Here is a 25,751-nt window from a genome sequence, read left to right as displayed (position 1 = left end):
TTTTAATCTTCTCTTTGCTTTCTTTGGATATGTTGCCTCTTAATTGAACTTCAGCAATTGAAACATTTATGCCAAACTTAAATGTATTTTATTAGTTTAAGGTATCAAATACATGGTTAGTTAAGGGCAGTATTCAGAACTAGTGATTTTTGACTTCTAAGAGTGCATCATCAATGTCATATCTGAGTTTCACTGAATACGTCTAAAATTAGTCAGCTGATAAGCATAAAAGACCTTGTATTTGCTTGTGCTGAAAAATGATTACCACTTTTTGCCTTCAGTCTTAATGATTCTCAGTTGGCTTGGCTCTTGACAATTGATAGCATTTGAAAATTTAGAGATGTTCCTTTAGCATTCTTTTTCTTCTCTGTAAAGACTTAAATGATTTAAAGGAAATGCATTCTTATATCTATCTAGAAAGTTGCCCATAGTCCCAGTTGTTTGTCCTATAATAAAGCATTCTCCCATTCTGATTTTTAATAATTTTGCATCAACATTTATTCAAGATGGCCAACAGTAGATTTCATCCAATTTACAGCAACTGTTGCTTACTTATACTAAAATTGCTCATAAAATCACCATAAAAAAATGACATTTGTGAAAGAAAACCAACATTTTGGTAGAATTGGTTAGCTAAGGATTTTGTTTAAATTTTTATTGTGAAAGCTGTAAATTTCTGTCAAGCATAGGAATATAAATAAGGTTAAATGTAAAAATTCACCATTACCACCCCTCAGCATTCAGGCTAGAAGGTGAGCACCATAAGGACAAGGGGTGTTTGTTTATCTCTTTTCTTTTTTGGTTATATTCACCATTACCTCACATGAACTAGATATTCAGCAATGGTTTGTAAACAGAATGGATCAAATCTTGCTGTTTCACAGGTGTGTTGAATGAATTCTTCTGCATTTTCTTCTATATACATTCTCCCTATGTATACACTTAAAGTGTTTTATTATTTGAAAATTAACAGACACGTGCTAAATGAAAATGGTAGAAACGGGGATGTGATAAACCTCCCTTCCAGCTAAGTGTCTAAGCCCCATGCCCTATACCATTTGCTGTTCATTGTTTTTGTGTGCCCTTTCAGAAATACTTTATGCTTGTGCAAACATTTGTGTGTATCTTTATCTGCAGAGGAAAGGGTTTTTGTTTGTTTTTTCACAGGCTTTGGATCCAGCACATAGCAGCAAATATAAAAACATACAGAATTGGACTGATCCCAGTTGGGGACAGATGTGGCTGTTTCTGGAGAAGTAATTTTTAAGGTGGCACTAGAAAAGGATGGTATAGATTTACCTAGTGGTTCTCAGCCAGAGGCAGTTTTGCCCACCACCCGTTTAACAATGTTTGGAAACATTTTGGTTGTCACAACTAGGGGAAGGGGTGCTACTGATACATAGTGAATAATAGAAGCCGCACATGCTGCTAAACATCTTAGAGTGCACAGGGCTGCCGGCTAAAGCCAAGAGGTACCTGGTACAAAACGTCAGTAGTGCTAAGGTTAAGAAAACCATGGGTTAACCTAAAGAGTTAAGGAGACTAAAGCTGTGTTATCCTTACTAGATTAATTTTGAGTGTTTGGTGAATTTTATATGTTCTAGTAAGAAATTGCCTATTCATCTTAATTCCTCAAGGACCTTAAGAACAAAGATCAATTTGTGATCTTTTTCTAATTCAGGGCCTAAGGGAAACATTTTTGATATTCCTAAAATTTAAAGTTTAAATTTAGTTTGCCTTTCTGTGAAGTACTAATGTGTTCCTTAGCCTCTTATTTGAGCTTTTTGTGAATTTCTTATCATATTAGCAAATATTTTAGTAGTTTGTCTTCTAATTTTGTTTATGGTGGTTTTTGACATAATTTTTTTTTGTTATTCAAACATATCAGCCTTTAATTTTGCTTTATTTCATTACTTTTATTTTTATCTGGTGATAAGTGTCTACTATATTCATTTATTGGTTTCATGGGAAGAGTTTCTTGGGCTTCTGTGTTTTGTTTTTCCTCCTTAGGTTAATTTTGGTGTGTTGTTCTTAAATATTTATCTGAAGTTGGTTATCCTCTTATTACAAATAAGGAAGAAAAGAGTCATAAAGGTTAAACACTTTGTCTGAAGTCACACAGCAACAGAGTGACAGAAGCAAAAACCTCACCCAGATCTAGACTCCATTGTTCATGCAGTTATCACTATTTCTGCCTCAAGTATCTGTTGTTGGGAATCTTTTCATAGCCTTGAAGTTTATCACTGAAAGCAGTATATATAAAGCTTTTGCATTGTGCCAGTAGTGATTCACCAGCTTCGTGCGTGAGAATTACCAAAATGTTCCTTTAAAATATGCTTTAGTGAACTATATCTTAAACCTGTGTAATTAGGATACTTGTGGTGAGACCTGGGATCCTCTCTCTTACTGTTAAGGTAACACTGACATCTGCTAAAGTTGAAGATTGTTCATTTTAATTTTGATTTCTCCTCTGTGTCTCATAGTCCATTATACAGTCAGCCCTCTGCCTCTGTGGGTTCAACCAACCGTGGATTGAAACTATTTGGGAAAAATTCAGCATTTCCAAAAAGCAAAACTTGTGTTTACCCCACACCAGCAGCTCTTAATATTTACATAGGAGTTGTGTTACATTAGGTATTATAAGTAATCTGGAAGTGATTTAAAAAATAGAGAAGGATGTAGATAGGATACATGCCAATACTATACCATTTTATATAAGACTTGAGCATCCCTGGGTTTTGGAATCTGTGGAAGGGTCCTGGAACCAGTCACTCCTGTGGCTACTGAGCAATGACTGTACAGTGGCCATATATTCTAGGATCTAAATCAGCATGTATTTCAATTCCTTTAGCTACTAGAATAAAATGTCTTTGAAATCTGAGTGGTTGTTTATATTATAGCTCACTTCTACTTCTGCCTTTAAATTTTGTTTTTTAAGATTTATTTCCTTGGGTGCACCGAGTCTTAGTTGCAGTACTTGGGACTTTTTTTTTTCTTTTGCTGTGTGTGGGATCTTTAGTTCTGGCATGTGAACCCTTAGTTGCAGCATGTAAGATCTAGTTCCCTGACCAGGGATCGAACCCTGGGCCCCCTGCATTGGAAGCGAAGAGTCTTCACCACGGACCACCAGGGACATCCCTGCCTTTTAATTTAATAAGCAGTTAGTCCAAGAATAATCTTATGTTCAAAATCCACTAATAATACTGGGAAAGATCTCACTGTATAATATGCACTTCACTTAGGGCAGCTGAAATATTACCCTTCTGAAGAAACAGATGTGGTTACTAAGTTACTTGTCCAGAAAGAAAGCAGCCATTGTGTGATCGGCATTTGAACTCAGATCTTTTGCCTAATCCCATGCTGTTCTCACTTTTGTCTAATACGTTGAAGAAATGTCCCTAATGTGTTTAAGAACTAGGGTGCAGTAACTATTGATGCTGATGATTTCTAAGGAGATGAGTATACAAGTGAATAATGAAAATACTCAGATTTTTATTTACTTACTGTATTGTACAAAATCCAGTGAAATCCTCTTTTGAACTAGGTGGGACATTGTTCTTTCAGCCATACATCAGTCTTGGCGTTTGTGCCTTGCACATCCCTGCTTTCCCATGTGGTGCATTCCCTTCACTTTTCATGCGGTCCTGACCTGTCAGGTGGCGCAACCAAGCTAAAGTTCCAACTCTGTAAAAACATTCCCCGGATAACGCTGCTCTTTTTTCATTCTCTGGCCTTATCCTTTGGGTCTTATTCACATCCTGTTGCATTTTACCTATTTGGTGTCATTTAGTTCTGTAGCATAACTGCATATATGGAATGAAGTGAGTTTCTGTTTTGCTTTGGGGGTCGGTTTTGGCCACATGGCACTTGGGATCTTAGTTCGACCAGGGATCAAACAACTTGTGTCTCCCCCACCCCTCAGAGGAAGCAGGGAGAAAGTGGGTTTTAAAACAATTAAAAATTGTTATAAAATGAAACACAAACATATAAAAGCACTAAATATATAGCTTAGTGAATTATTATAAGGCAGACAACTTTGTAACTATTACTCAAGCAAGGGAGCTTTGATAGTTAGCCCAGAATTGCCTTCATGTGCCCTATCCCAGGGTCAGCCCTTTCCCTCCCTACACAAAGGGACAGAAACTCTACAGTCCTTGACTGTTATTAAAGATTTGACAGGTTTCCTGTCTCAAAGTACAGATTTCCCCTCCATCCCTTTCTTTTACTTGAATTTTGTCTGTTGAAGGACCTAGGACATTTAACCTATAGAGTCTCCACCTGTCTGAATCTTGCTTATTGTATGTTCATAGTACAGTTTATCGTTTTCCTTTGTTCTTGTTGTTCAGTTGCTCAGTCATGTCCAACTCTGTGTGACCCCATGGACTGCAGCATGCCAGGCTTTCCTGTCCTTCAGTGTCTCCCGGAGCTTGCTCAAATTCATGTCCATGGAGTCGGTGATGCCATCCAACCATCTCATCCTCTGTCATCCCCTTCTCTTTCTGCCTTCAGTGTTTGCCAGCATTAGGGTCTTCTCCTGTGAGTCAGCTCTTCACATCAGGTGACCAAAGTATTGGAGCTTCAGCTTCAGCATTAGTCTTTCCAATGAATATTCAAGGTTAAATTCCTCTAGGATTGACTGGTTTGATCTCCTTGCAGTCCAAGGGACTCTCAAGAGTCTTCTCCAGCACCACAGTTTGAAAGCATCAATTCTTTGGCACTCAGCCTTCTTTATAGTACATGACTACTGGAAAAGCCATAGCTTTAACTACAGTGACCTTTGTTGGCAAAGTGTTGTTGTCTCTGCTTTTTAATATGCTGTCTAGGTTTGTCAAGATCTTCCCTGTAGCTCAGATGGTAAAGAATCTGCCTGCAATGCAGGAGACCTGGGTTCAATCCCTGGGTCAGGAAGATGCTCTGAAGAGGGGAACGGCAATCTACTCCAGTATTCTTGCCTGGAGAATCCCATGGATAGAGGAGCCTGACAGGCTACAGTACATGGGGTTGCAAAGAGTTGTACACGGCTGAGCGACTAACACACACACACACACACACACACACACAAGGTTTGTCATAGCTTTTCTTCCAAGTATCAAGCATCTTTTAATTTCATGGCTGCAGTCACCATCTGCAGTGAGTTTGGAGCCCAGGAAAATAGTCTGTCTCTGTTAGCAATATTTCACCATCTATTTGCCGTGAAGTCATGGGACCGGATGCCATGATCTTAGATTTTTGAATGTTTAGTTTTAAGCCAGCTTTTTCACTCTCCTCTTTCACCTTCTTCAGGAGGCTCTTTAGTTCCTCTTCGCCTTCTGCCATAAGGGTGGTATCGTGTGCATATCTGAGGTTATTGATATTTCCCCTGGCAATCTTGATTCCAGCTTGTGCTTCATCCTGCCCAGTATTTCACTTGATGTACTTTGTTCTTGTCCCTGAAAATTGCCAGTTGGGTCCAGAAATTTGATCAGACTCATTTAGATCCCTTTGGCAAGACTACCAGTGCTGTTACATTCTTCAATCAGCACACTCCTAATATCTGGTTTCTTTTTGTGGTGTTGATATTCAGTGCCTCGATCCTTTAATTCATTGATACTCTTAACTCTCCATTTCTTCATTTTTAAGCTGTAATATTTTTTATAATGAAATGCTGTGATTCATCTACTATTTGGACACTTGCTGGTACAAGTTTATATGGGAAAGGTAGGATAAATACTTGATTTTTGCCCTGTGTTTACCGCCTTTGTTGAGATAAAATCCCCACACTGTGCTTCACCTTTTGAAAGTGTACAGTTCAGTGGGTTTTGTGTACGTTCATGAAGTTGTGTGCATCAATTTAAGAAATTGTTATTACCCCAAAAAGAAACCCCACATCCTTTAGCCGTCTCTTCCCATTCTTCCCCCAGGCCTATTGGACAGTCTCTATAAATGGAATCATTCAGTCTGTGATCCCTTGTGACCGACCTCTTTTACTTAGTACATGATGTTTTCAGGGTTCATCTGTGTTGTACTGTGTATCAGTACTTAATTTATTTTTCATGCTGAACTACCATTATACTACATTTTGTATGTATATTCATCAGCTGATGGACATTTGTGCTGTTTCTGCTTTTTGGCTGTTATATTACCACTATGAACGTTTATGTGTGTTTTGTGTTTCCACATAAATGTTTTGAAACCAGAACCATGTTTTGGTTGCCCTTGTATTTTCCCAGGAGTAGAATTGCCAGAGTGTATATAATTCCATACCCGTATAATCTGGGATAGTTTCCTCAAATATTTTATTATAACAAGATATTTCAGGTTCATCTTTTACTCTTCCTTTTAATCTTCATTCATGCTTAGTTCTGCAGGTAACTTTATTTGTATTGTTCACTTGAAAGTGAAAGTATTGGTCACTCACTCCAACCCTCTGCAACCCCAATAGCCCGTCCAGGCTCCTCTGTCCATGGAATTCTCCAGACAAGAATACTGGAGCAGGTAGCCATTCCCTTCTCGAGTGGGTCTTCCCAGCCTAGAGATTGAACCCAGGTCTCCCGTATTGCAGGCAGATTCTTTACCATCTGAGCCACCAGGGAAGTATTGTTCACTGAGAGTTGAAAATATAAGTCACTCACTTGGGTCCTACTCTGCAACCCCGTGGACTGTAGCCTGCCGGGCTCGTTTGTCCACGGGACTTTACAGGCAGGAACGCTGGAGTGGGTTGCCGTTTCCTCCTCCAGGGGATCTTCCTGACCCAGGGATCGAACCCAGGTCTCCTGCATTGCATGCGGGTTCTTTACTGTCTGAGCCTTTGGTGCTTATGTTGAAATCTCTGAGTCATTTGTTTGAAGTTCTCTTAAATATCATGGAAACAGTATTGTCTGAATTCTTGCATGATAATAGTTTGTGCCCTTTATACCCATGGTCAGTTTGGGGGTGTAAAATACTTGGCTCTTGCTTGCTTTTCTTGAGTATCTTAAATTTATGTAAACTTTTTTCTTTCCTGGTATAAAGCATTGCTGGCAGTTTGGGTGGTGATCTAATTTTCTTTCTTTCTTTCTTTCTTTCTTTCTTTCTTTCTTTCCCTAAGTAGCCCAGGAGTTTATTTTTCCCTTTAAAATCCGTAATCTCAGTACAGTGTGTTTTTGTGTTGGTTGTTCTAGGTTGATATGATCAGGTGTGTGATGTGCTCTTTGAATATGTGATTTCATATCCTTTTTACTTAGATTTTATGTTACGAATTGATTTTTTAATGTCTGTCTGGAGGTGAGTTAGCTTTTTGGTGTTTTTTAATTGTGGTAAAATATAGCACAAATGTGACATTTAAGCCATTTTTAAACTGTATTGGTTCAGTGGCATTAAGTACATTCACATTGTTGTGTAGCCATCACCACCATCCATCCATCTCTAGAACTTTATTATCTTCACAAACTGAAACCATTCATTAATCAAACTTCACATGTCTCCTTTCCCTCAGCAACCACCATTCTACTTTGTCTATGAATTTCACTCTTTTTGGTACCTCTTATAAGTGGACTCTTAAAATATTTGAACTTTTGTGTCTGGCTTATTTCACTTTATGTAATGTTTTCAAGATTTGTCTTTGTTGTAGCATGTGTCAGAATTCCCTTCCTTTGCTAAAGCTGAGTATGTACCACAAATTGTATTATAATTTGTTGATCCATTTTAATCTGTTAATGGGCAGATGTATAGCTATTATAAACATGAGTGTACAAATTACTTTGTTCCTTACTAACAGTACTTTGGGGTGTGTACGCAGATATGCAATTACTGAATCACATTATAATTGTTTTAATGTTTTGAGAAACTGCCATCCTGTTTTCCCCAGCACCAGCACCATCTCATGTTCTAGCTAGTAATGCACACAGATGCTAGCTTCACATCCTCTAAGGCTTACCTTTTTCTGGTTTTCTGATAATAACCATCCTCATGGGTGTGAAGTGATTGAAGTTTTGATTTACAATTTTCTGGTGACTACTGACATTGGACACCTTTTCATGTGTTTATTGGCCATTTATATGTATTCTTTGGGGAAACATCTGTTCAAGTCCTTTGTCCATATTTCAGTTGGGTGTTGTTACTTTATATGAGTTCTTCATATACTCTGAATATTAATCCATTATCAGATATATGATTTGCAAGTATTTTCTCCTGTAGGCCAACTTCTCTTGTTTTCCTGATGCACGAAAGTCTTTAACTTTGATGACGTGCAGATTACCTATTTTTCTTTTGTTGCTTGTGCTTTTGGTATCATACCCAAGTAATCATTGCCAAATCCAGAATTATGAAGTAATTCCCTTCATCTTCTAAGTTTTAGTTCTTATATTTAGGTCTTTGGTCCATTGTGAGTTAATTTTTGTGTATAGTATAAGGTAAAGGTCTCATTTTTTCATGCAAGTATTCCATTTTCTCAGTACCTTTTGTTGATTTTTTTTTAAAGAAATTGTTTTGTTGCTGTTTTGGCCTCTCTGGGTCTTCATTGCTTTTGTGGAAGTTTCTCTTGTTGTAGAGCACAGGCTCTAGATGCGTGGGTTTCAGTAGTTGCAGCTGCTGCTGCTGCTAAGTAGCTTCAGTCCTGTCCGACTCTGTGCGACCCCATGGACTGCAGCCTCCCAGGCTCCTCCGTCCATGGGATTTTCCAGGCAAGAGGACTGGAGTGGGGTGCCATTGCCTTCTCCGAGTTGCAGCACGAGGCCTCAGTAGTTGTAGTGCTTAGCTGCTGCAGGGCATGTGAACTCCTTCCAGACCAGGGATCAAACCCATGTCCCCTGCGTTGGCAAGTGGATTCTTACCCACTGTGCCATGGCGGAAGTCCCTGAAGCACTTATTTCTAGCATGATTTTTGATGCTACGGGACAACTCATAGTTTTTTTCTTACAATGTCTTTGTATGACCTAGATAATTTTTATCGAACTCTTGAGAGCTTTAATAAGTAGATGTGCTTCAGGGGAGCTTTTCTAACTTCACTGTTCCTTTGTATAGTATTCAGAAATGTAGCAGGTTTCTTTTTCTGTTCTGGAATCCTTTTTCTGTGAGTCTTTGCTGAAGCTGCACCATTACCATTTTTCCTTAACTATAGACATAGTCCCAAATTATAAGCTGCAATACCTAGAACTAGTTGGATATTTATTAATGAAGCATCTTCAAGGCACAGAAAATAGTTAATTCTAGTCTTAAGGAACAGGGAGTGTTGGGGCAGTTAAGGGATATGGGAGAAATAGCCTCACCAGCCTGTGGGACCTAAAGATGAAACCTAAAAATATATTAGAACAAGCTTGTTGATAATGTATTAACAAATAGAAAACAGACTTGGAGTTCTTTGCTTCTGTTAGGGCTTTTTTTGGATTAGGAGATTGAAGAGTAACAAAATGACCATGGCTCTTTCTTAAATACAAATGTATGCACAAAGTTTATGCAGTAAATTAATTACTTAAAGAATAAAGACAAAAATGATTTATTTGAAACTGATGGTGATATAACCATTTTTGGTGACTTAAACAATCACCTAAGCTTTTTGTTAATGCAGACTGACCTTGCCTCCAACTATCAAGGTTGAAACCAGCAATGAGAGTGAGGACTGTCAGTAGCGAGAGCATCATGAGCAGGCGGGGGAGACAGTGGCCAGGAATGGGCTGGAGGAGGATAGAGAAGGGAGGGAGTCAGACTGAGAGGGAGAAATCAAAACATACAAAGGAATACAAAAAGAGAAGTGTGGAAAAACAATTGGAGCGAGAAGAGAAAAGAAGAGTTACAAGTATAATCATTAAAGTAAAACCAGCTGTCATCATTTCAGTATTTGAATCTGTTTATTATAATAGTTAAATAGTTAGGACTGCAGTGATCCCTTTAAAGAACTGAGTTTGTACAAGGAAGAAGATGAGCAAGAAAGGAGGGAATTTTAAAGAGCGTGTTAAATCACTTTTTAAATTTAAAATCAACAGTAAAAATACACAACTGTTTTATTTTGCAACATAGTACACTTAATCTTAACCAAAAGGCCTAGAAGCACTATAGTAATAGTAATATTTGAGTCTTAATACACAGCTGTGGTTTTATTTTGCAACATAGTACAGTCAGTCTTAGCCAAAAGGCTGAGAAGGGGTGTAGTAATAATATTTGAGTCATATTAACTGTGAGGCACTATTCCAAGTGCCTTACGTATATTGATTCCTTTCATCCTCAGCACAACTTTATAAGCAGATACTATTTCTCCCATTTTACAGATGCAGAAACTGAACCACAAAGAAAATAAGTAATTTTCCTAGGCTAGTCAGATAACAGAGCCAGGATTCCACTGAGACAGTCTGACTACTATGCGACAGCTGGCGTCATCACCTCCACCTTCCCCTCTCCATCATTTGTATGGTATATTTCTGTAGAAATTTGTCTTGTTTTGAGAATGTAATATCCCCGTGAAATAGTTGTACATCTGCTAGAGTGACAAACTCTGGACACTATTGAAAGATCAATTTTTATTACCTTTAGTTAGAGTACCTTGAGAAAGTTTATTAAACTAGGTACCAGAGCACAAAAGATGGATAGTACATGGTCCCTGTCCCCAGTAAACTGAACCAGCCAAGTGTCTACTCCAATATTGGTATAAATTCTTTGACTTTGAACCAAGTTTGGTAATGAATGTTTGTTGCCTTCAGAAGTGTGTTCACCTTTAAAAGCCACAGACCAACTAGAAATATTGTTATTATTTAAACTTTTGGAGTTATTTTCGTTTTAGTAAGCCATACAACAAAATCAGCTTTTCATACGAAAAGCAGTAGTACCTAGTTTAATTACCTTCCTTAGTCATCCTTAAAGCCTCACATGGATATTCACTAAGTATTTATCTACAAAGGTGTTTTGTTTTGTTTTGTTTTTACAGCCCTGATGGAGTAAGATGTTTGCAGGCAGTAGAGGAGGAAATCTAAATGGAGTTAGTGGATTTCACCAGGAACTTTGAAAGAGTGTTGGGTATTACTGTTGCTTGAAGGAGAATGAGACTTGAACGCTATTTAGAGGGAGAACAGAAAGACTTCTGTTAGGCATGTGGGTAAATAAACAAGGAACCTACCCTGAAGATCAATGTTAAGCTCCTCAAATGCCTTTTTTTTTTTTTTTAATTCTTGTAGAATTTTAGAATCATTCACTAGTATGTGTATTGTGATTCCATTTGAGACTATCTTCTAAGGTGAAGAGCTGTGTGACTTGAAAGTTCTTGTTGATACCAAGGTTTACAAAAAGTCTGAAGAGGATGGAGCTGTTACTAGGAGTCCTAAGAGAGTTTTACCAAGAAAAACTCACTGGAGATTTTCAGAAGTGCCTTTTAGTAAAGTTAAGATAAATTATCTGGCAGTTAGGCAAACAGTTTATTAAGTTCAGCCTAATTTGACTTTTCACTTGAGCCTCTATGCTTCATTCTTCGACAGATAGTTCTAACATTTGAATTTTGGTGTAGCCATTCCCCTTTTAGACATGAATGAGATAATAAATGAGAGATTGTGGGAAAGTGAAAGTATATTCACTTTATTGTTTCTTGCATTTCATACCTTGTCATTGGCTCTTAGATTTTTATTATGACATTTGGAATACTGTGAACTTAATGTTGGTGCCTTTATGTGGATTTTCCACATGTCATTAAGTATTGTGAACAGCAGCTGCACAATGCTAGATAATGGGAACACAAATGAATAATTTAGTCTCTGTTCAAGCTGCTTCTAGACTGGTAGGGCAGGCAAATATAATAAATCAGAAGTTAGAATACAGTATAAGTACAATGGCAGAGGAATATACTGTTTCCTGTTGAATAAAGAAGAGCATTTCGCTCTGATTCCAGAAGTTGGGAGGATGTGATCTTTTGAGGTAAGCTGTTAAATAGCAAAGGAATTAATCAAACTAGGTAACGGTGGTAAGAAATTTTCAGTATGTAGAAAAAATGACAGAACAGATGGAAGATAATTGTCTACTCTCAGTTATCTTACACTTTTTACAATTTAGAAAGCCCCCTGCCCTGGATCACTGCTATATAACTGATATTTCAAGAATACTGACTAATTTTGATATTGCTTGACTAAATCAGCATTCTCAAGTTTTTAAGCCTGCCTTGTCATTTTAATTTTAAATGACTGAAATAAATTGAAAGTCCAAGGTGGAATTATTCAGTCTATTTAAGGTAACATTACTTTTGGTTGTTTAGAGCCAAACTCGCTTAATTTTAGGTCTGTTTTAAAGATTTTTATGTAGTAAGACAACTTCATGAAGTCATTTTTACTCCATTTACTTATCTGCAAATGCAGTTGGATTAGAGAAGGCCCTGTCAAAGCCAAAATGCAAGGATTAAGTTTTATGTCTTAGGAGTGATATTTGTAAGTTGTTTGAAGAGCTGTCAGAAGAAAGGGTCCATCTTCCCTCTATCAAGTTTTCTCTTTATTTTGACTACCCAAAACATGTAATGGGATTTATGCCCTCCTTTCTCCTCCCGTCCTTCTGTTGGTATTGTTTCTGTGTAGGGATTGATTACCCGTCTCCACACAATTAGATGTTCATCTCTTAAAAAATAATGTACCTAAATCTTGACATTTAGAAATGATCCTTTCATGACCGATTTCTTGTATGGAATCTTAGAATGTTACTTCTAGTAACATTTAACATATGCCAGTTTTCTGACTCAGCAATTATTTGGTTTAGTACTAACTTTTTAGATAAATAATTGCTCAAAATGGTGTTCTTTTAGTCAATATCTCTATAGTGCTATGTTCTTACATTTCTGTTTGCAGTAGATAACTTACTAAAGGTAAAACAAATTGATGATTCCTTCGTCTCCAATTGGCAAGGTTTCTACGCTATTGGTTTGTCTTACATGAATTTTCAGGGTATTTTTAATATTGCTTTATTGAAGTTATAGAGAAATTAAGTAGCAGTTTCATGTTCAGAATCCTATGATTTCGTCTAGGAGATTTCTTTTTCTCTCTTAAGTAAGAGGGTATAGCTCTTAACCAAACAATGAAGCATTGATTAAAAGAGTACCAGTGAGTGGTGACTGCCTCAAAAGAGGGAAAATCTGACTATACTTTACCACTTTTTTTTTCTTTACTTTCTTCCTTCCTTTCTTTTTAAAGAGGTTCGGCTTTATTATTTTGCTTTAGTTTTTTCCTCTACCTCCCCAGTGTGCATTATTATTATTTAAACTTTCTTTTAAAGTGTAAGTCTTTTCCTTTTAGATTTCTACTTGCGAAGCAAGTAAAACAGATTTTATAGACTGAAGTAACAAGTTATATCTAATAAAATATCTAATCTTTCTAAAAACTTATATCAATCTTGTCATAGCCCAGCTTCAGTTCATACTGTAAATATTACATTCCTTTTTTGCATCCCCCTCTTAGAAAGTAGAAGGTGTTCCCAAAATGTGTGTGTTTTTAAATCACCAAATTTTGTCTTCTCTGCAGATGATATCACCTACTGCATTATTCTTGGCTGCAAAAGTAGAAGAACAGGCTCGAAAACTTGAACATGTTATCAAAGTAGCACATGCTTGTCTTCATCCCCTAGAGCCACTGCTGGATACTAAATGTGATGTATGTAAAAATTCGTTGTTTTGCGTTTTCTTTGTAAATTTGAAACCTTTTCATCATTTAGACGTAATGTAATTCAATTAGTGTTGCTGTCCGGTGCTGCTTATTTCTGTTATCACTTAGGAAGGTAAGTACCAGGAAGTGATCTGACAGAAACACATTTCATGTTATGTTTGTGAGGTTTTTGTCTTTCTGAATCATTTAAGTCCTTGACTCAAAGGTACTCTTAAGTGTTTCATGTTCTGTTTATTCTCACAGCAAATCAGTGATACATGTAGAAGGGACATCATCTCATCTTTGGATGTCTTAAATACATCCATAAGACCATAGATAAATATTTAAGACCATAGATAGATTTTTTTTTTAATTGTCAGCAAATGTAGGAATAGAAAAATCTCTGGATTTATCTCTAGACCAGTAATTAGTCTTTTTACAAAAGTGTTCTATTATCAATACATATATACTACTGCTTTTCTCTGATACGTAAAGATGCATTTTACTATGCTTACATGAGTGGCATTTCAAAAATATTTTTATTTTCCTAAAATAGTCTGGAGGGGGGAAAAAAAAGTAATACTAGTTTCCAAACAGCTTGTTCCTCATCCACATTTCAATAGGTCTAGTTTCATATCCCCATTTTTAAGTCTTCTGATGTCTTAAAACAGAAGCTGTAGCATTCTGGGCTTTTGAAATCCTTTTTCTAGCACTCCTATGTAATTGAATTGCTTTATCAAGAACTTCTAACTACTGAATGACTACCAGTATTCAGTTCGATTTGGATCAAGTTTAAGGTCCAGATTAAATATATCTGATTCTATTAGTGACAAGTATTTATCCTACGTGTTGGATTTAAGAGACTAAAATATTAATGTGGCCATTCAGTATAGTGAATATGAGATTATTTAAAATTATTTCTTGTAGTTTCTATTAACTGTACGAACTCAGAATTATTTCTTGTGATTACTTAGGGTATTGTTTAAATAATAGAAAAGACTGTTTCAAAATGAAGCTCAGTGATCTTCTCAAAGTGGGCATTAATAAAATTAAAGGTGCTTTCACTCTGAGTTTAGCAGTATGTCCTTACATAAATGAATATTTATATAATATGGTTTTCTTATCACCCTAGTCATTTGTCATGATGTAAAAATGAGATGGTAGAAAATTTTTCATACCTTTTCTTCCCTGAGTGATTACACTTGAATGATTTAGTGAAGTTGAGGAAAAAGAGTCTCTATTTTTGTCCCCTCAGGTGTTCGGTACATTGTTTCCGTGTTTTATAGCTTAAAAAAAATTTTTTTTTTTAATCTAAGGGTTTGAGGGTTTGTTTTGATTTTGTCTTTTCTGAAGAGAAAAAGTTATTCTAAAAAATAACTCACTGACCAACTGTGGAAGCCAAGGAATTAATACATGAAGTATCCTGTAGTGAGCTAATGAGCCTTTTGTTTAAAGGCCAGTTTGAATTTGGTCTTTCTTGAGTTGGTGCTTCCTATCCTTAATGGGACTCGAAGTGCCAATGCCTAGGTAAAGTTTTACCTTACAGACTGGAGATCTCTTTGTTTTCAGTTAATCTACCCTCTTTTGTATTATTAGCGTTAGATTGGTTTTATTTTGTTTTGCTTTAACATTTCTTATAATTGAAGTAACTGAATCTGTTTATCACAGAAATAGGTTTTATCTGTCACCCTCAGTTCATCTTCATATTTCCGAAAGATTTTGTTGGAGTTTGTAATGGATCTGTGATTTAATCTTAAGAGATTTAACATTACCGTGGTCTAGCTATGTTATGTTTATTAAACTTTTTGATATTATTTTTACCTGGCAGACTTATCTTCAACAGACTCAAGAACTGGTTTTACTTGAAACCATAATGCTACAAACCCTAGGTATGTACTTACGTCAAGTATTATTTGTGTATGTGTTGATCAATGCAATATTCTAAATAAAGGAACAGATTTCTGAAATAATTTTATCATTGAAGAAAGTTTCAATTTTATCATTGAAGAAAATACAGCTTGGAGCCAGAGTAGTAGTGCTTGGTTCTGAGGAAACCATTTTTTAAATTTTAACATTTAATTGAATGGTCAACATAGCTTTCAGTGTGATTTCTCATATTTTCAGATAGTTAAGACTCTGGTTCATTCTGGATTTGCATTGGGTAATAAAATGGTCCTTTAGGGCTGTCGTATATGATTATAATGTTATAAACATCTGAGGCAGTCCTGCTATGCTAGAGCCTATAAATTTATCGCATCATTTTAAATATGACAGTAATTTAAGTGTCCATCATCCTGGTCTAAAAGTTAATCGTCTCTAAGATTTGTACAACTTAAATCATCTTTGAAGATCATTTATTCTAATCTTTTACTTTACTCATGAGGAGATTGAGCTTTAAGCAGGTGTGGACTGTGTAAAGTCATGTATTACTTCTGGAAGGACCTAGCAGGGTGTCATGGGAAGAATATAGGCTTTATTGAGATCTGCACTTAAATATATACTCTTTATTTACTTTGTAAACTTGGTCATAGTTCCTTTACTTTTATCCTGTGTGTGCAAGGTGGAATAATAATTCTGCTTTAAACACTGTGAATTTGAAGATGGAAGATATTTTTAATTGCCACAGTGTTTCATAGATAATCATTGTTTATTATTAGTTGTTTTTATCTTATTTATACTCAATTCCCAGATGTTGAATAGAAGTCATAATCGTAGCTTTCCATAAGTAGGTTGTTTGAAACACATATAACTTCTTGAAGGTTTTTATAATATAAAAAGATAGAAGAATGAAAGTGAGAATCTGGATGCAATTAAACAAGAAAAATAAAAGTGAAAATCTTTTTATTCTCTCCAAATCTAGGGATTTAGCATGTTACTGTTACTATATAAATCTGAGATTTGACAAATATTCATATAATGAAAGTTGAAGGGGAAAACATTATTGTTAAAAGTTATTTTATCATATAAAATCCATCATATTCATATTACTGATGACAGATTTCTTAAACACAGAATGAACAGCATTATTTTAAGGGGAACATTAGAATTTACAAGATACAACTCATGGCTAAAGTGTAATTTTTGCAAGTTTAATAACAAATATGAATAGACCACACACTAACTTTGAAAATCGAGATTACCTGCTTATTGAACATTATTCCTTTACTACTTCTCATGGCACTATACAACGACCTCCACTTCTAAGAAAGGAAAAGGAGAAACTATGCCCTACCTACAGGGTTCACTTGCCTTAACAGTTTTTTTATTATTAATAATAAGATATAATTACAAGCTAACTGATTGAAACTCTTTTATCTAAGGTACACTGAGAAAATAAGAGAACTGTATCATTTAAAAGATCACTTCTCCCACTGTGGCCCAAAGATTATATTTATGAAAAATGTTCTTACATCTTCTGAAAGAAGGAGTTGGAATATACTTAAGAAATATGTTACATAGTTGAATTCCCTGCTTAAATTGTGGGGCTGCTTTAATAATTGTCATGATTGTAGTTTGTAACTTAAGGATAATCTCAAACTAATTGTAATTCAGAATTCTGAATAAATACTATTTATCTCTAAGTAACTTTTTCAGTTTTCGTAATTGGAATGCTTTTCGAGATATTACTTCTTATGATTGAAGGTATAATAAGCATGTCAGTGATGAGAAACTAACTTTTGATTTTTTTTAATAATGAAAAATTCATAATTACAGTTGTATGATGAGTGGGATTTCTCAGGCAAGTATTGTACTGGTATAAGTGATTGGGAAAAAAAGTGCTTTTCATTTCAGGTTTTGAGATCACCATTGAACACCCACACACAGATGTGGTGAAATGTACCCAGTTAGTAAGAGGTAAGTGATCTTTGAAACTTCTAAATTACCAGTGCTGCTTCTTGTCTATATTTGAAATGACTGCTGTTTTGTTCTCCTAGCTTTTGGGGGGTTTTATTATAAAATGACAAGAAATGTCAGTTTGAAGCATTATGTTTCAGTGTTCTACACCTGCCTATTCATCTGCTTCTGTATTTGGTCCTTCCTGGTGAATTAACTTCCTTTAAATTTAGGTGAGAGTCTCTTTTCACTAAAAAAATAATAATAATTAGAGAGCTTCCAAATACTAGAACTCTTTATTTTGGGCTATACTCATCCCATTTCATTTAATATTTTAAGATGTGGGCCATTTAACATATAGGTGGAGGAAATAGTATTAATTTCCAATTTATATCAAACTTCATTGACTTCTTGAAAACCGATTACAGTTTTTGAATTTGGAGGTCACCTTCACATCTTTCAGATAAAAATTGCCTTTAGATTTGTCATTTTAGGGAATGTTAACGCCTGTGTTTATTTGGCCAAAATTGGTTTAAGTTCTTTAGCCTTACTAAAAGTGGCTTCCTTTTTGTGTATAATACCTAACAGCATGTGGTATACCGATTAAACAGTTTATAAACAAGAGTACAAAGTTTTGTACTGTTTCTTTACTCCTTATAAAGCATGTGGTGTATGTTTTTCTACTCTGGTTAATGAATCCTGCATATCATTGTATCTCTAGAAATAAGTTTTCACACAGATGCATGCTGTACTACTTTTCCTTTCCTGTTTACCGTTTGAAGTGGTATGCACTTGTCACTTGGAACTTTTAGTGTGCCTTCTGTTACTTCTTTTTGAAAATGAAATTTTGCGATTTTATTCCTTTACCACTAGACTTCTTTAGGTTTGTTCTAAACAAAATGGGTAAGACTTTTGAAAGCCTTGTTTCTAGTGTTTACCTGAATGTTCTCTTATTTTATTCATTCTAAATTGAATTCATTTTATCCCTAGGTAGGATTTTATTTTGTTAATGGCTATATTGAAAAAAAAAAACCTATTGTCTGGTAACTGAGTTGTCATTGTTAAGAAATGGACTTAGATTTTTTTTTTTAATCTAAGAGCAGATGTTACTTATATTTAATTATGGTTCCTATTCATGGTTATATGTTTTGTAGCACTTTCTCATCCTTAGTATTACAGCATAGTATAGAATTGTATGGATAAACTAGTGTAGACATGGAATTAAGAAATAAAGCTTTAAAGAAGTTTTGTTTCCCTGGAAACTTGAAAGGTTGAGCTGTTTTTTTTGAATAATGGAGAGGTACTTAATTTGCCCTAAGTTGAGCTTAGCAAAGAAAGATGTTGAAGAAAGATATTAAATATAGGTTAAGAAATATACACACACACTTAGTAGAAAATGAAACTGAATTTTCAGCCTGGTATTGTGAAATTTGAGTCAACTTCTCTTAAATCCTGTCTAAAGAAGCTAGAGAGATTAAAGTCCATTTATTTTGCAGAACTGAATAGTAATATATAAACATTCACAAAATCTATAAATTGGATATATCATCCAAAGCAAAATATTTAAATCTGATTTTTTTGTTACTGTTATTAATGTTTAAAATGTGACGAATTCTTAAATTTTTGTAAAAATCTCGTTTAATGTCATTTTTGTCTGACATTTACAAGTAACTATAATTTGCATCTTAGTCCATTTTTAAGATGTTCTTTCATGTTTGGTATATATTTTTTTCCTTTGCCCTAAAACCACTTTAAGCTAACAAAAGAACATTTTCCTTACGTTTTTCTCTGTCGCAATGACTTTTAATAGGTTACTGAATTTACATATATTCTGAGGTGAAGAGTACAATGGCAATTTAAAATTATTTTTACTTATCTATATATTTTGATTCTTTTGTGGGATGGGGGTGGGGGTAAATTGTTTGATTTCTTTGAAGTTCTCCCATGCCCCCCATATCTGGAGATGAGAAAGTTATTATGCTCTTTGCTGCACAATTGGCTAATGTCATTTTACAGGGACCTTTCATTTCTGTGATTTCTCCTTCCCTCTCCACCAGGAAAGAATGCCTTACTTAAGTCACAATGCCTCCAAGACATCCGATGCTTTGACACTTCCTTAGCACAGCTCTGCTAAGCCCAAATCCCTTTTGTAAACCTTTATGTTGATGATCCATGGGGCAGCGGGGGATTACACGTGCCACGAATAAAACTAGGAGAGGGCAAGGAACTTGAGTCCTGTTAGAGTGGGGTGAGTGGAGGTGAATTAATCCTAGGTGAGAAGAGGGGAAAGGTATGTCAGTGATAATAAATGTAACTGGGGGAGAAAGGGAAACTGTAGCAAAGGCATCCCTGTTGGGAAGAATAAGAAGTAGAAGAAGGGAGATGGGGGCTGTTTTCAATGCCAGTGTCTTAAGAAACTAGTTCTTAAAAATTGCTTTTCTGTTGAGGACCAGTATTGAAGTATCCTGATTCCCTCTAAAGTACTTATATCTTTTCTAAAGTTATCATTAATTGGATTATATAATTTAAAAATGATTACAGTGGTTTCTGTACATCCTTGTGATGTTTTTAGGTGGTTTATTCTGTTGATGCTTAGTAACATGATGAAAAACTGAGCAGGTTGTCCTCTCTGAGTTTGGGGGTTGGGGGTTTATTTTTGATTTTTGTTTTTTGTTTTGTTTTTTTGGTGGAAGTACTTAAACCAACTTAAATGTGATGACTGAGGATTAAGTCTGGCAGGCAACTCTTTGTATTTTGTATTAGACTTCAAAATCTTTTCTTCTTCTTCTTCTTTTTTTTTTTTTAAATCCAGGAGAATGCTTTATTGCAACTTTTAGCTGACTAGATGCTTAACTTAGTAACAAGTTTAGCCCTTGTAACTGGCTAGCTAAAAGCAAATCGGCTTGTTTCTCAGATCTTTGGGGGATAGCAAGAAACATTTGAGTGAATGTTGTTGAAGATTTTCAGTAGTATAGAAAATGATGGCGCTCTTGTGATATTTGTAAGTAGTAAGTAAAATTTACTTTTTGTGTACAAATCTTTGAAGTTTTTGTTGTGTTGAGAACTTTTTGATGGTAGCATGTTAAAGCTGATAGTATTGTCTTCGTTTTTTTTTCTTTTCTTACAGCAAGCAAGGATTTGGCACAGACATCCTATTTCATGGCTACCAACAGGTTGTTATCCTGACCCTCTTTGTTGCACTGTTGTAGCACACTATAGCTTCCTTTAATGCAGGGCCCCCTCAATGTGTCTCTCACCCTTGTTGCAGCAGGAGACTGGACCATCTACTGTGGTGGTACCTTCCTGTCTGCTTTGCGGTGTATTGTACAAGGGACTTTTGGCACAGAGGGGTTAAATGCACAATGTGAAGTGTAGTGGTGCTTTCTGGTGACATATTCTCGATTTGTGAGTGCATAAGTCTAAAATTGGTAGCCTGAATAGCAGCTAAAGATTACAAAGAGCTAAACTTAACCTAGAAATTCGAGCAACTTGGTAAGTATAAAGCTATTTCTAGTTTACAATTATAGTTAAATGACAATTTTTAAAAATTTCACTTTGATCCTATATTAACTTTAATCATTAAAGTTTTTTTAATAAATAAAATTTATATAACTTGGGTTTTTTTTTCCAGATAATACCCACCAGTAGTAGATTAGTAGTAGTAGTCACATCCTATCAGTGCCTTGATTTGCATAAGTGTAATTTTTACTTAAACGTTCAGTACTTTCTCTAAAGAACAGTATGGGTTTGTGCTTGACCAGTAGACATTTTCATCAGTTCTGAAATTGAACTGGAAGAATAGTTTTTAAAAGCCTTTCATATCTAATATGTAATTTTGTTCTGGATTGATTATAATAATGATTTAAATTTGATTTTTTTAATGAGTCATTGGGGAGGAGTGGACTAAACCAGCTTTATGTGGTCCTTAATTTCTTGTGATACTGTTATGTTTTGTTTAAAACTTTGAATTGCCAAAAAAGCCAGTATATTTTCTTAGGTATATATTGTTGGGATTTAACCTCTGTCCCTAGAAATACTGAACAACAAGGCAAGAACCACTTAAATTTAAAATTTGGGTTAGAAAAAGCTAGCTGTGACATGTTGCAAGTGCAGTTTTTGGCATGTCATGGAAGGAGAGAGGTAGTATTTTTGTAGATTTAGCAGCATTGGGCCTTGAAGCTATTCAGCAAAAGGTAAGTTTTCTCTGTGGCTTTGCTGAGAAGATAGTTTTACCTAAAGAAGTGTTAAATATATGAGTTACTTCAGAATGAATGAATGTTAAGCCACATGGAATGGTAGAATCCCTGATTATAATTATAATGTGGTATTGAAATTACCTTGTCAGTTGTACAGTTTTCTGCTTTTTTCTTTATTCTACCATGACATTACAAAAGAAACAAAAATACCACCAAAAAAAGTTTTAAGTCATTTTACTTATATATAATAATTACTGGAAATGTACTGTCTTCCTCTACTTTTATAAAGAAATAGTTGTAATTTAGATGTAAAAACAAAGTTTAGAAATACTGATATATTAGTATTAGTAGTATTAATAATATACTCTGGGAAGTAAGAGTATGAAAACATTGATAATCTATATGGGTTTTTAGTGTTTGAGTTTTTGTGACCATAGTCATAAAAAGTATCATAATGTTAGCTTTTAATTTTATAAAATAAGGTTTTGTACTCTAGACATAAAAAAGAAAACTTAAATAATTTTATTTTTCCTCTAATCTTATTGGTAAATGTTTTTCTTTGTTTTACATATTTGAATTTCTATGACTCTTCGTTCCAAATCTGCTCTACAACAGTCTGCATCTTACAACCTTCTGTCTTCAGTATAAACCAACAGTGATAGCATGTGTATGCATTCATTTGGCTTGCAAATGGTCCAATTGGGAGATTCCTGTGTCAACTGATGGAAAACATTGGTGGGAATATGTGGATCCTACAGTTACTCTGGAATTACTAGATGGTAAGTAGAGAAAATCTTTTTGTTACAACAGAATATTTTCTTACTTTTTATCATAGATTAAACATTCTGTCTGCTTCTGTATAGGTTTTAAAAAATATTGAGTTCCCATATATTCATGGTCAGTTGAACAGTTTTGGCCAGTCTAGGATCCTCCTTCACCCTGTAGTTACTTGATGCCAATCCCAGGTATCATTTCATCTACTGGTATTTCCTCTTTTGAAAAGATAAAAAATCTTTTAAAACAGTTCTGTTTCAACAAGTTGGCAATAGGATTTAAAAGTACAATTACATGATCACATGAAGAGGATGAGAATAAATTGATTAGCCTAAAGGGGGAAAAATGAACATATTATTAACCACTATTCAATATCTGAAACCCTTTCATGACTTTTCAAAGAAATATCATTTAATATAATGCTGCAGGTTGATAATACAAGCATACATAATTTTAAAGTATACTAATTTTGTCGGGTTTAAAATGTATAAACACAAAGCATGTATTAACTTACTGTAGAAGATGTGAAGCAGTAAGCTAATGATATTTTCATGGTAATATTCCTTGTTCTGTTGTTCTGCTGGTGATAAAGTGTGTCATTGTTGCCGTGCATTAATAAGTATGAATTGACAAGGAAAAATTGGGAGTATAAGTTCTATAAATTATGAATCTGGCATTTAGGGGTCTCCTGAAAGGAAATTTTTCTGGCAGGCCAGAGGTAGAATATCTTGCAGATTAAGACATTTTAACCAGGAAGTATAGATTACAGAAAGGAAATAGATAACACTTCTTAGATCTAAACTGATACGTTAGGTTTTCAGCTTCTTTTTGTGTGCTTTCCCCAGCTTCCTTTACAAAATTGAAACTGATGAGAAAACTGGATTTATAGGACATCTGTTAAGTAAAAGTGAGAGACCCCTAAGGCTTTGGAAATTGGTTTTCCATTAATATCTCAGATGCTTCTTTAAGGTAGAAATTTATTTAAGGGTCTGCACCCTTTTCTGTGAAGGGCCAAGTAGTAACTGTTTTAGGGTTTGTGGGCTATACTGTCTGTGCAACAAGACAACTCTGCCACCAGAGCTAGAAAGCAACCACAGGCAACTATAAGTATATAGCTGTGTTCTAGTAAATCTATTTGCAAAAACAGGATACAGGTCATATTTGGCTCACTAGTGATAGTTTAAAGTTTACTCAGAGTAGTAGGAAATCTTCAGCGAGTTGAAATATAACATCTTCTAAAAACTAATGGGAACTTTTTATTTTCCCATTTGTGACTTGAAATTATCTGTGCCACCATCTTATTTTAGCAGTCAACAGGTAAGATAAAATAGTTGTCTTATCTATTGATAGATATGATAAGATACAAATAAGATAAAAACTTAATAGAAATAGTTTCTATACATGTCTCTAAAATAAAGTTTATAGAAAGCAAGTAATCTGCCTTTTATCCTGCTCTTAAATTGTAGGTAAAGTCTTTTTTGACACAACACGAGCCATCTAAATATGTCTTTGCTTCTATTCTGAAAAAGCTCAAGTTCATATTCATTTGAACATTGAATAGGAATCTTGGACACTTAACACATTGAAAATTTCAACATATTATGTAGCAGCCTTTTCTCTATTTTGATTACATTAAAAAGTAACAAAATTTCAGATGTTAACAGTATCTGAATTTTACATTTAATGACTGTCACCAGAACAGCATTGATTGTGTTTGGCCTACCTGTAAGAGGGTTGTGGCCGGGCGGTTATTGATTAATAACAAACCCTCATGTGTTTTTTATAATGTGAATTTTTCTGAAGCTGAATCAGAATGATTTATTGTTAATTTTGGACCCAGGGGGATTGTGTATCTGCTAGATTTACTACTATGTCCAAGTAGAAAAGTGGTCTTTTTTTTTTTAATGAAGAAGTGGTAGTATAGGCATTAGATCTTTTTTTCATCTAAACTGAATCAAAAAGCTCCTGAGACTTTAGCAGGAACTACTTATCACAGATTATGAGCACATAATGATGCCAAATTTTTATCAGTCTCTTTATACTAAATTGGCATTAATAATATTACATGACATTCTCATTTGATATTATTAATACTTGTGTTGAGAGTGGCCAGTAACTTTATTAATAACACTATTTTTCTATGGAGTTGAAAACTAGAATTCATCTTAACCATACCACTTTGGAAAAGTGAATCATCTCTTATTTCATTATAATTCTAAATTTAAGAAGAAAAATTGTAGAAATGTGACCAGGGTGGTTTACTGAAATGTTAATACTGTGTTGATCGCTAGGAAGTTACAAGTATAGGTAAAGAAATTTTTTCATTTTAACTTTGAAATGGTTTTAAATTTAAAGAAACTGTGAAATGGTACAAAGTCTGTGCTGTTATACCCTGTACCCAGTTTCTCTAATATTAGCATCTTACGTAATAATAACATCTAAGATCCCATGTTCCATTTAGTTGCCATGCCCCCCTTTAATCTCTTCCAATCTGTGATAATTTTTCAATCTTTTCTTTCATGTCCTTAACACTTTGAAGAATAATTGTCAGTTATTTTATAAAATGTTCCTCAATTAGAGTTTGTCTGATGTTTTCCCATTGTTAAATTGAGGTTTTACATTTTGGGCAAGAATACCACAGAAATGAGTTGTCCTACTCAGTGCATTTCATCAAGGTATATCAAGTTGATATGTTTTATTACTGGTAATGCTAGTCATGATCACTTGGTTAGGGTCGTAAAGTTACTAATTTTCTCTTTGTAATTAATATCTTGATTATACAAATATTCTCTTTTTTCCTTGAACTTTCGGGCACTGATTGTAAAGAATCTAACGATGGACCTTCCCCACCACGATTATTCCTGATGTTTGCCTGATAGCAGTTTTCTGTTTGGGAGCAATTTTTTAAATGTGACTAAATTTTTCAGAGATTCTAAGTAAGCATTTAAAATCAGGGAGATGTGGGAGATGGGGTTTTTGTTTGATTATTTTTTGTTTGTTTGTTTGTTTTGTTTTGTTTTTTTTAATCAAAAAATTTTTTTTTAAGATTCTTCTTTGAAAATACCAGTTCAAAGCTGTGTGTACTTCTGTATGTGCTAATGGTTGAATTAGGAAGGTGGTCATGAAGTAGATGAACTCTTGTGCTTTCTTTTTAATATTGCCCACTTGAGAGAATTCTAAATCTAAAGGCACCTTCTAAGTTTTAAATTTAAATTTTATTTTTAGAGCTAACACATGAGTTTCTACAAATATTGGAGAAAACGCCTAGTAGGTTGAAGAAGATTCGATACTGGAGGGTAAGAGAATTGACAGGGTTTATCAGAACATCAATTTGCTAATTTGAATTTTTATGGTTAAATATTCTTATTTCTAATATTTGAAGTAATTACAGTGT

The 25,751-nt window shown here is 34.8% G+C and overlaps 1 protein-coding gene across 5 annotated transcripts in view; it reads left to right on the top strand.

The window, feature by feature from the left end:
- CCNT2 (cyclin T2) overlaps positions 1-25,751 on the top strand; it is a 34,131-nt gene that overhangs the window by 3,784 nt on the left and 4,596 nt on the right. For 3 of the 5 annotated variants that reach the window (XM_012139105.5, XM_004004736.6, XM_060410092.1), the window contains 6 exons: positions 13,434-13,562; positions 15,382-15,442; positions 17,346-17,408; positions 20,515-20,560; positions 22,199-22,362; positions 25,583-25,653. In XM_012139105.5, the coding sequence (XP_011994495.1) occupies positions 13,434-13,562; positions 15,382-15,442; positions 17,346-17,408; positions 20,515-20,560; positions 22,199-22,362; positions 25,583-25,653 (534 nt within the window). Of the gene's footprint in view, positions 1-13,433; positions 13,563-15,381; positions 15,443-17,345; positions 17,409-20,273; positions 20,396-20,514; positions 20,561-22,198; positions 22,363-25,582; positions 25,654-25,751 lie in introns of those variants that run through there. The other 2 variants (XM_042243943.2, XM_060410094.1) reach the window with 2 other exon arrangements.

The sequence above is a fragment of the Ovis aries genome, chromosome 2, assembly GCF_016772045.2.
Source record: "Ovis aries strain OAR_USU_Benz2616 breed Rambouillet chromosome 2, ARS-UI_Ramb_v3.0, whole genome shotgun sequence".
Lineage (NCBI taxonomy): Eukaryota > Metazoa > Chordata > Mammalia > Artiodactyla > Bovidae > Ovis > Ovis aries.
Note: the sequence above shows the minus strand (reverse complement) of the source record. Positions and strands in the feature narration are given on the sequence as shown.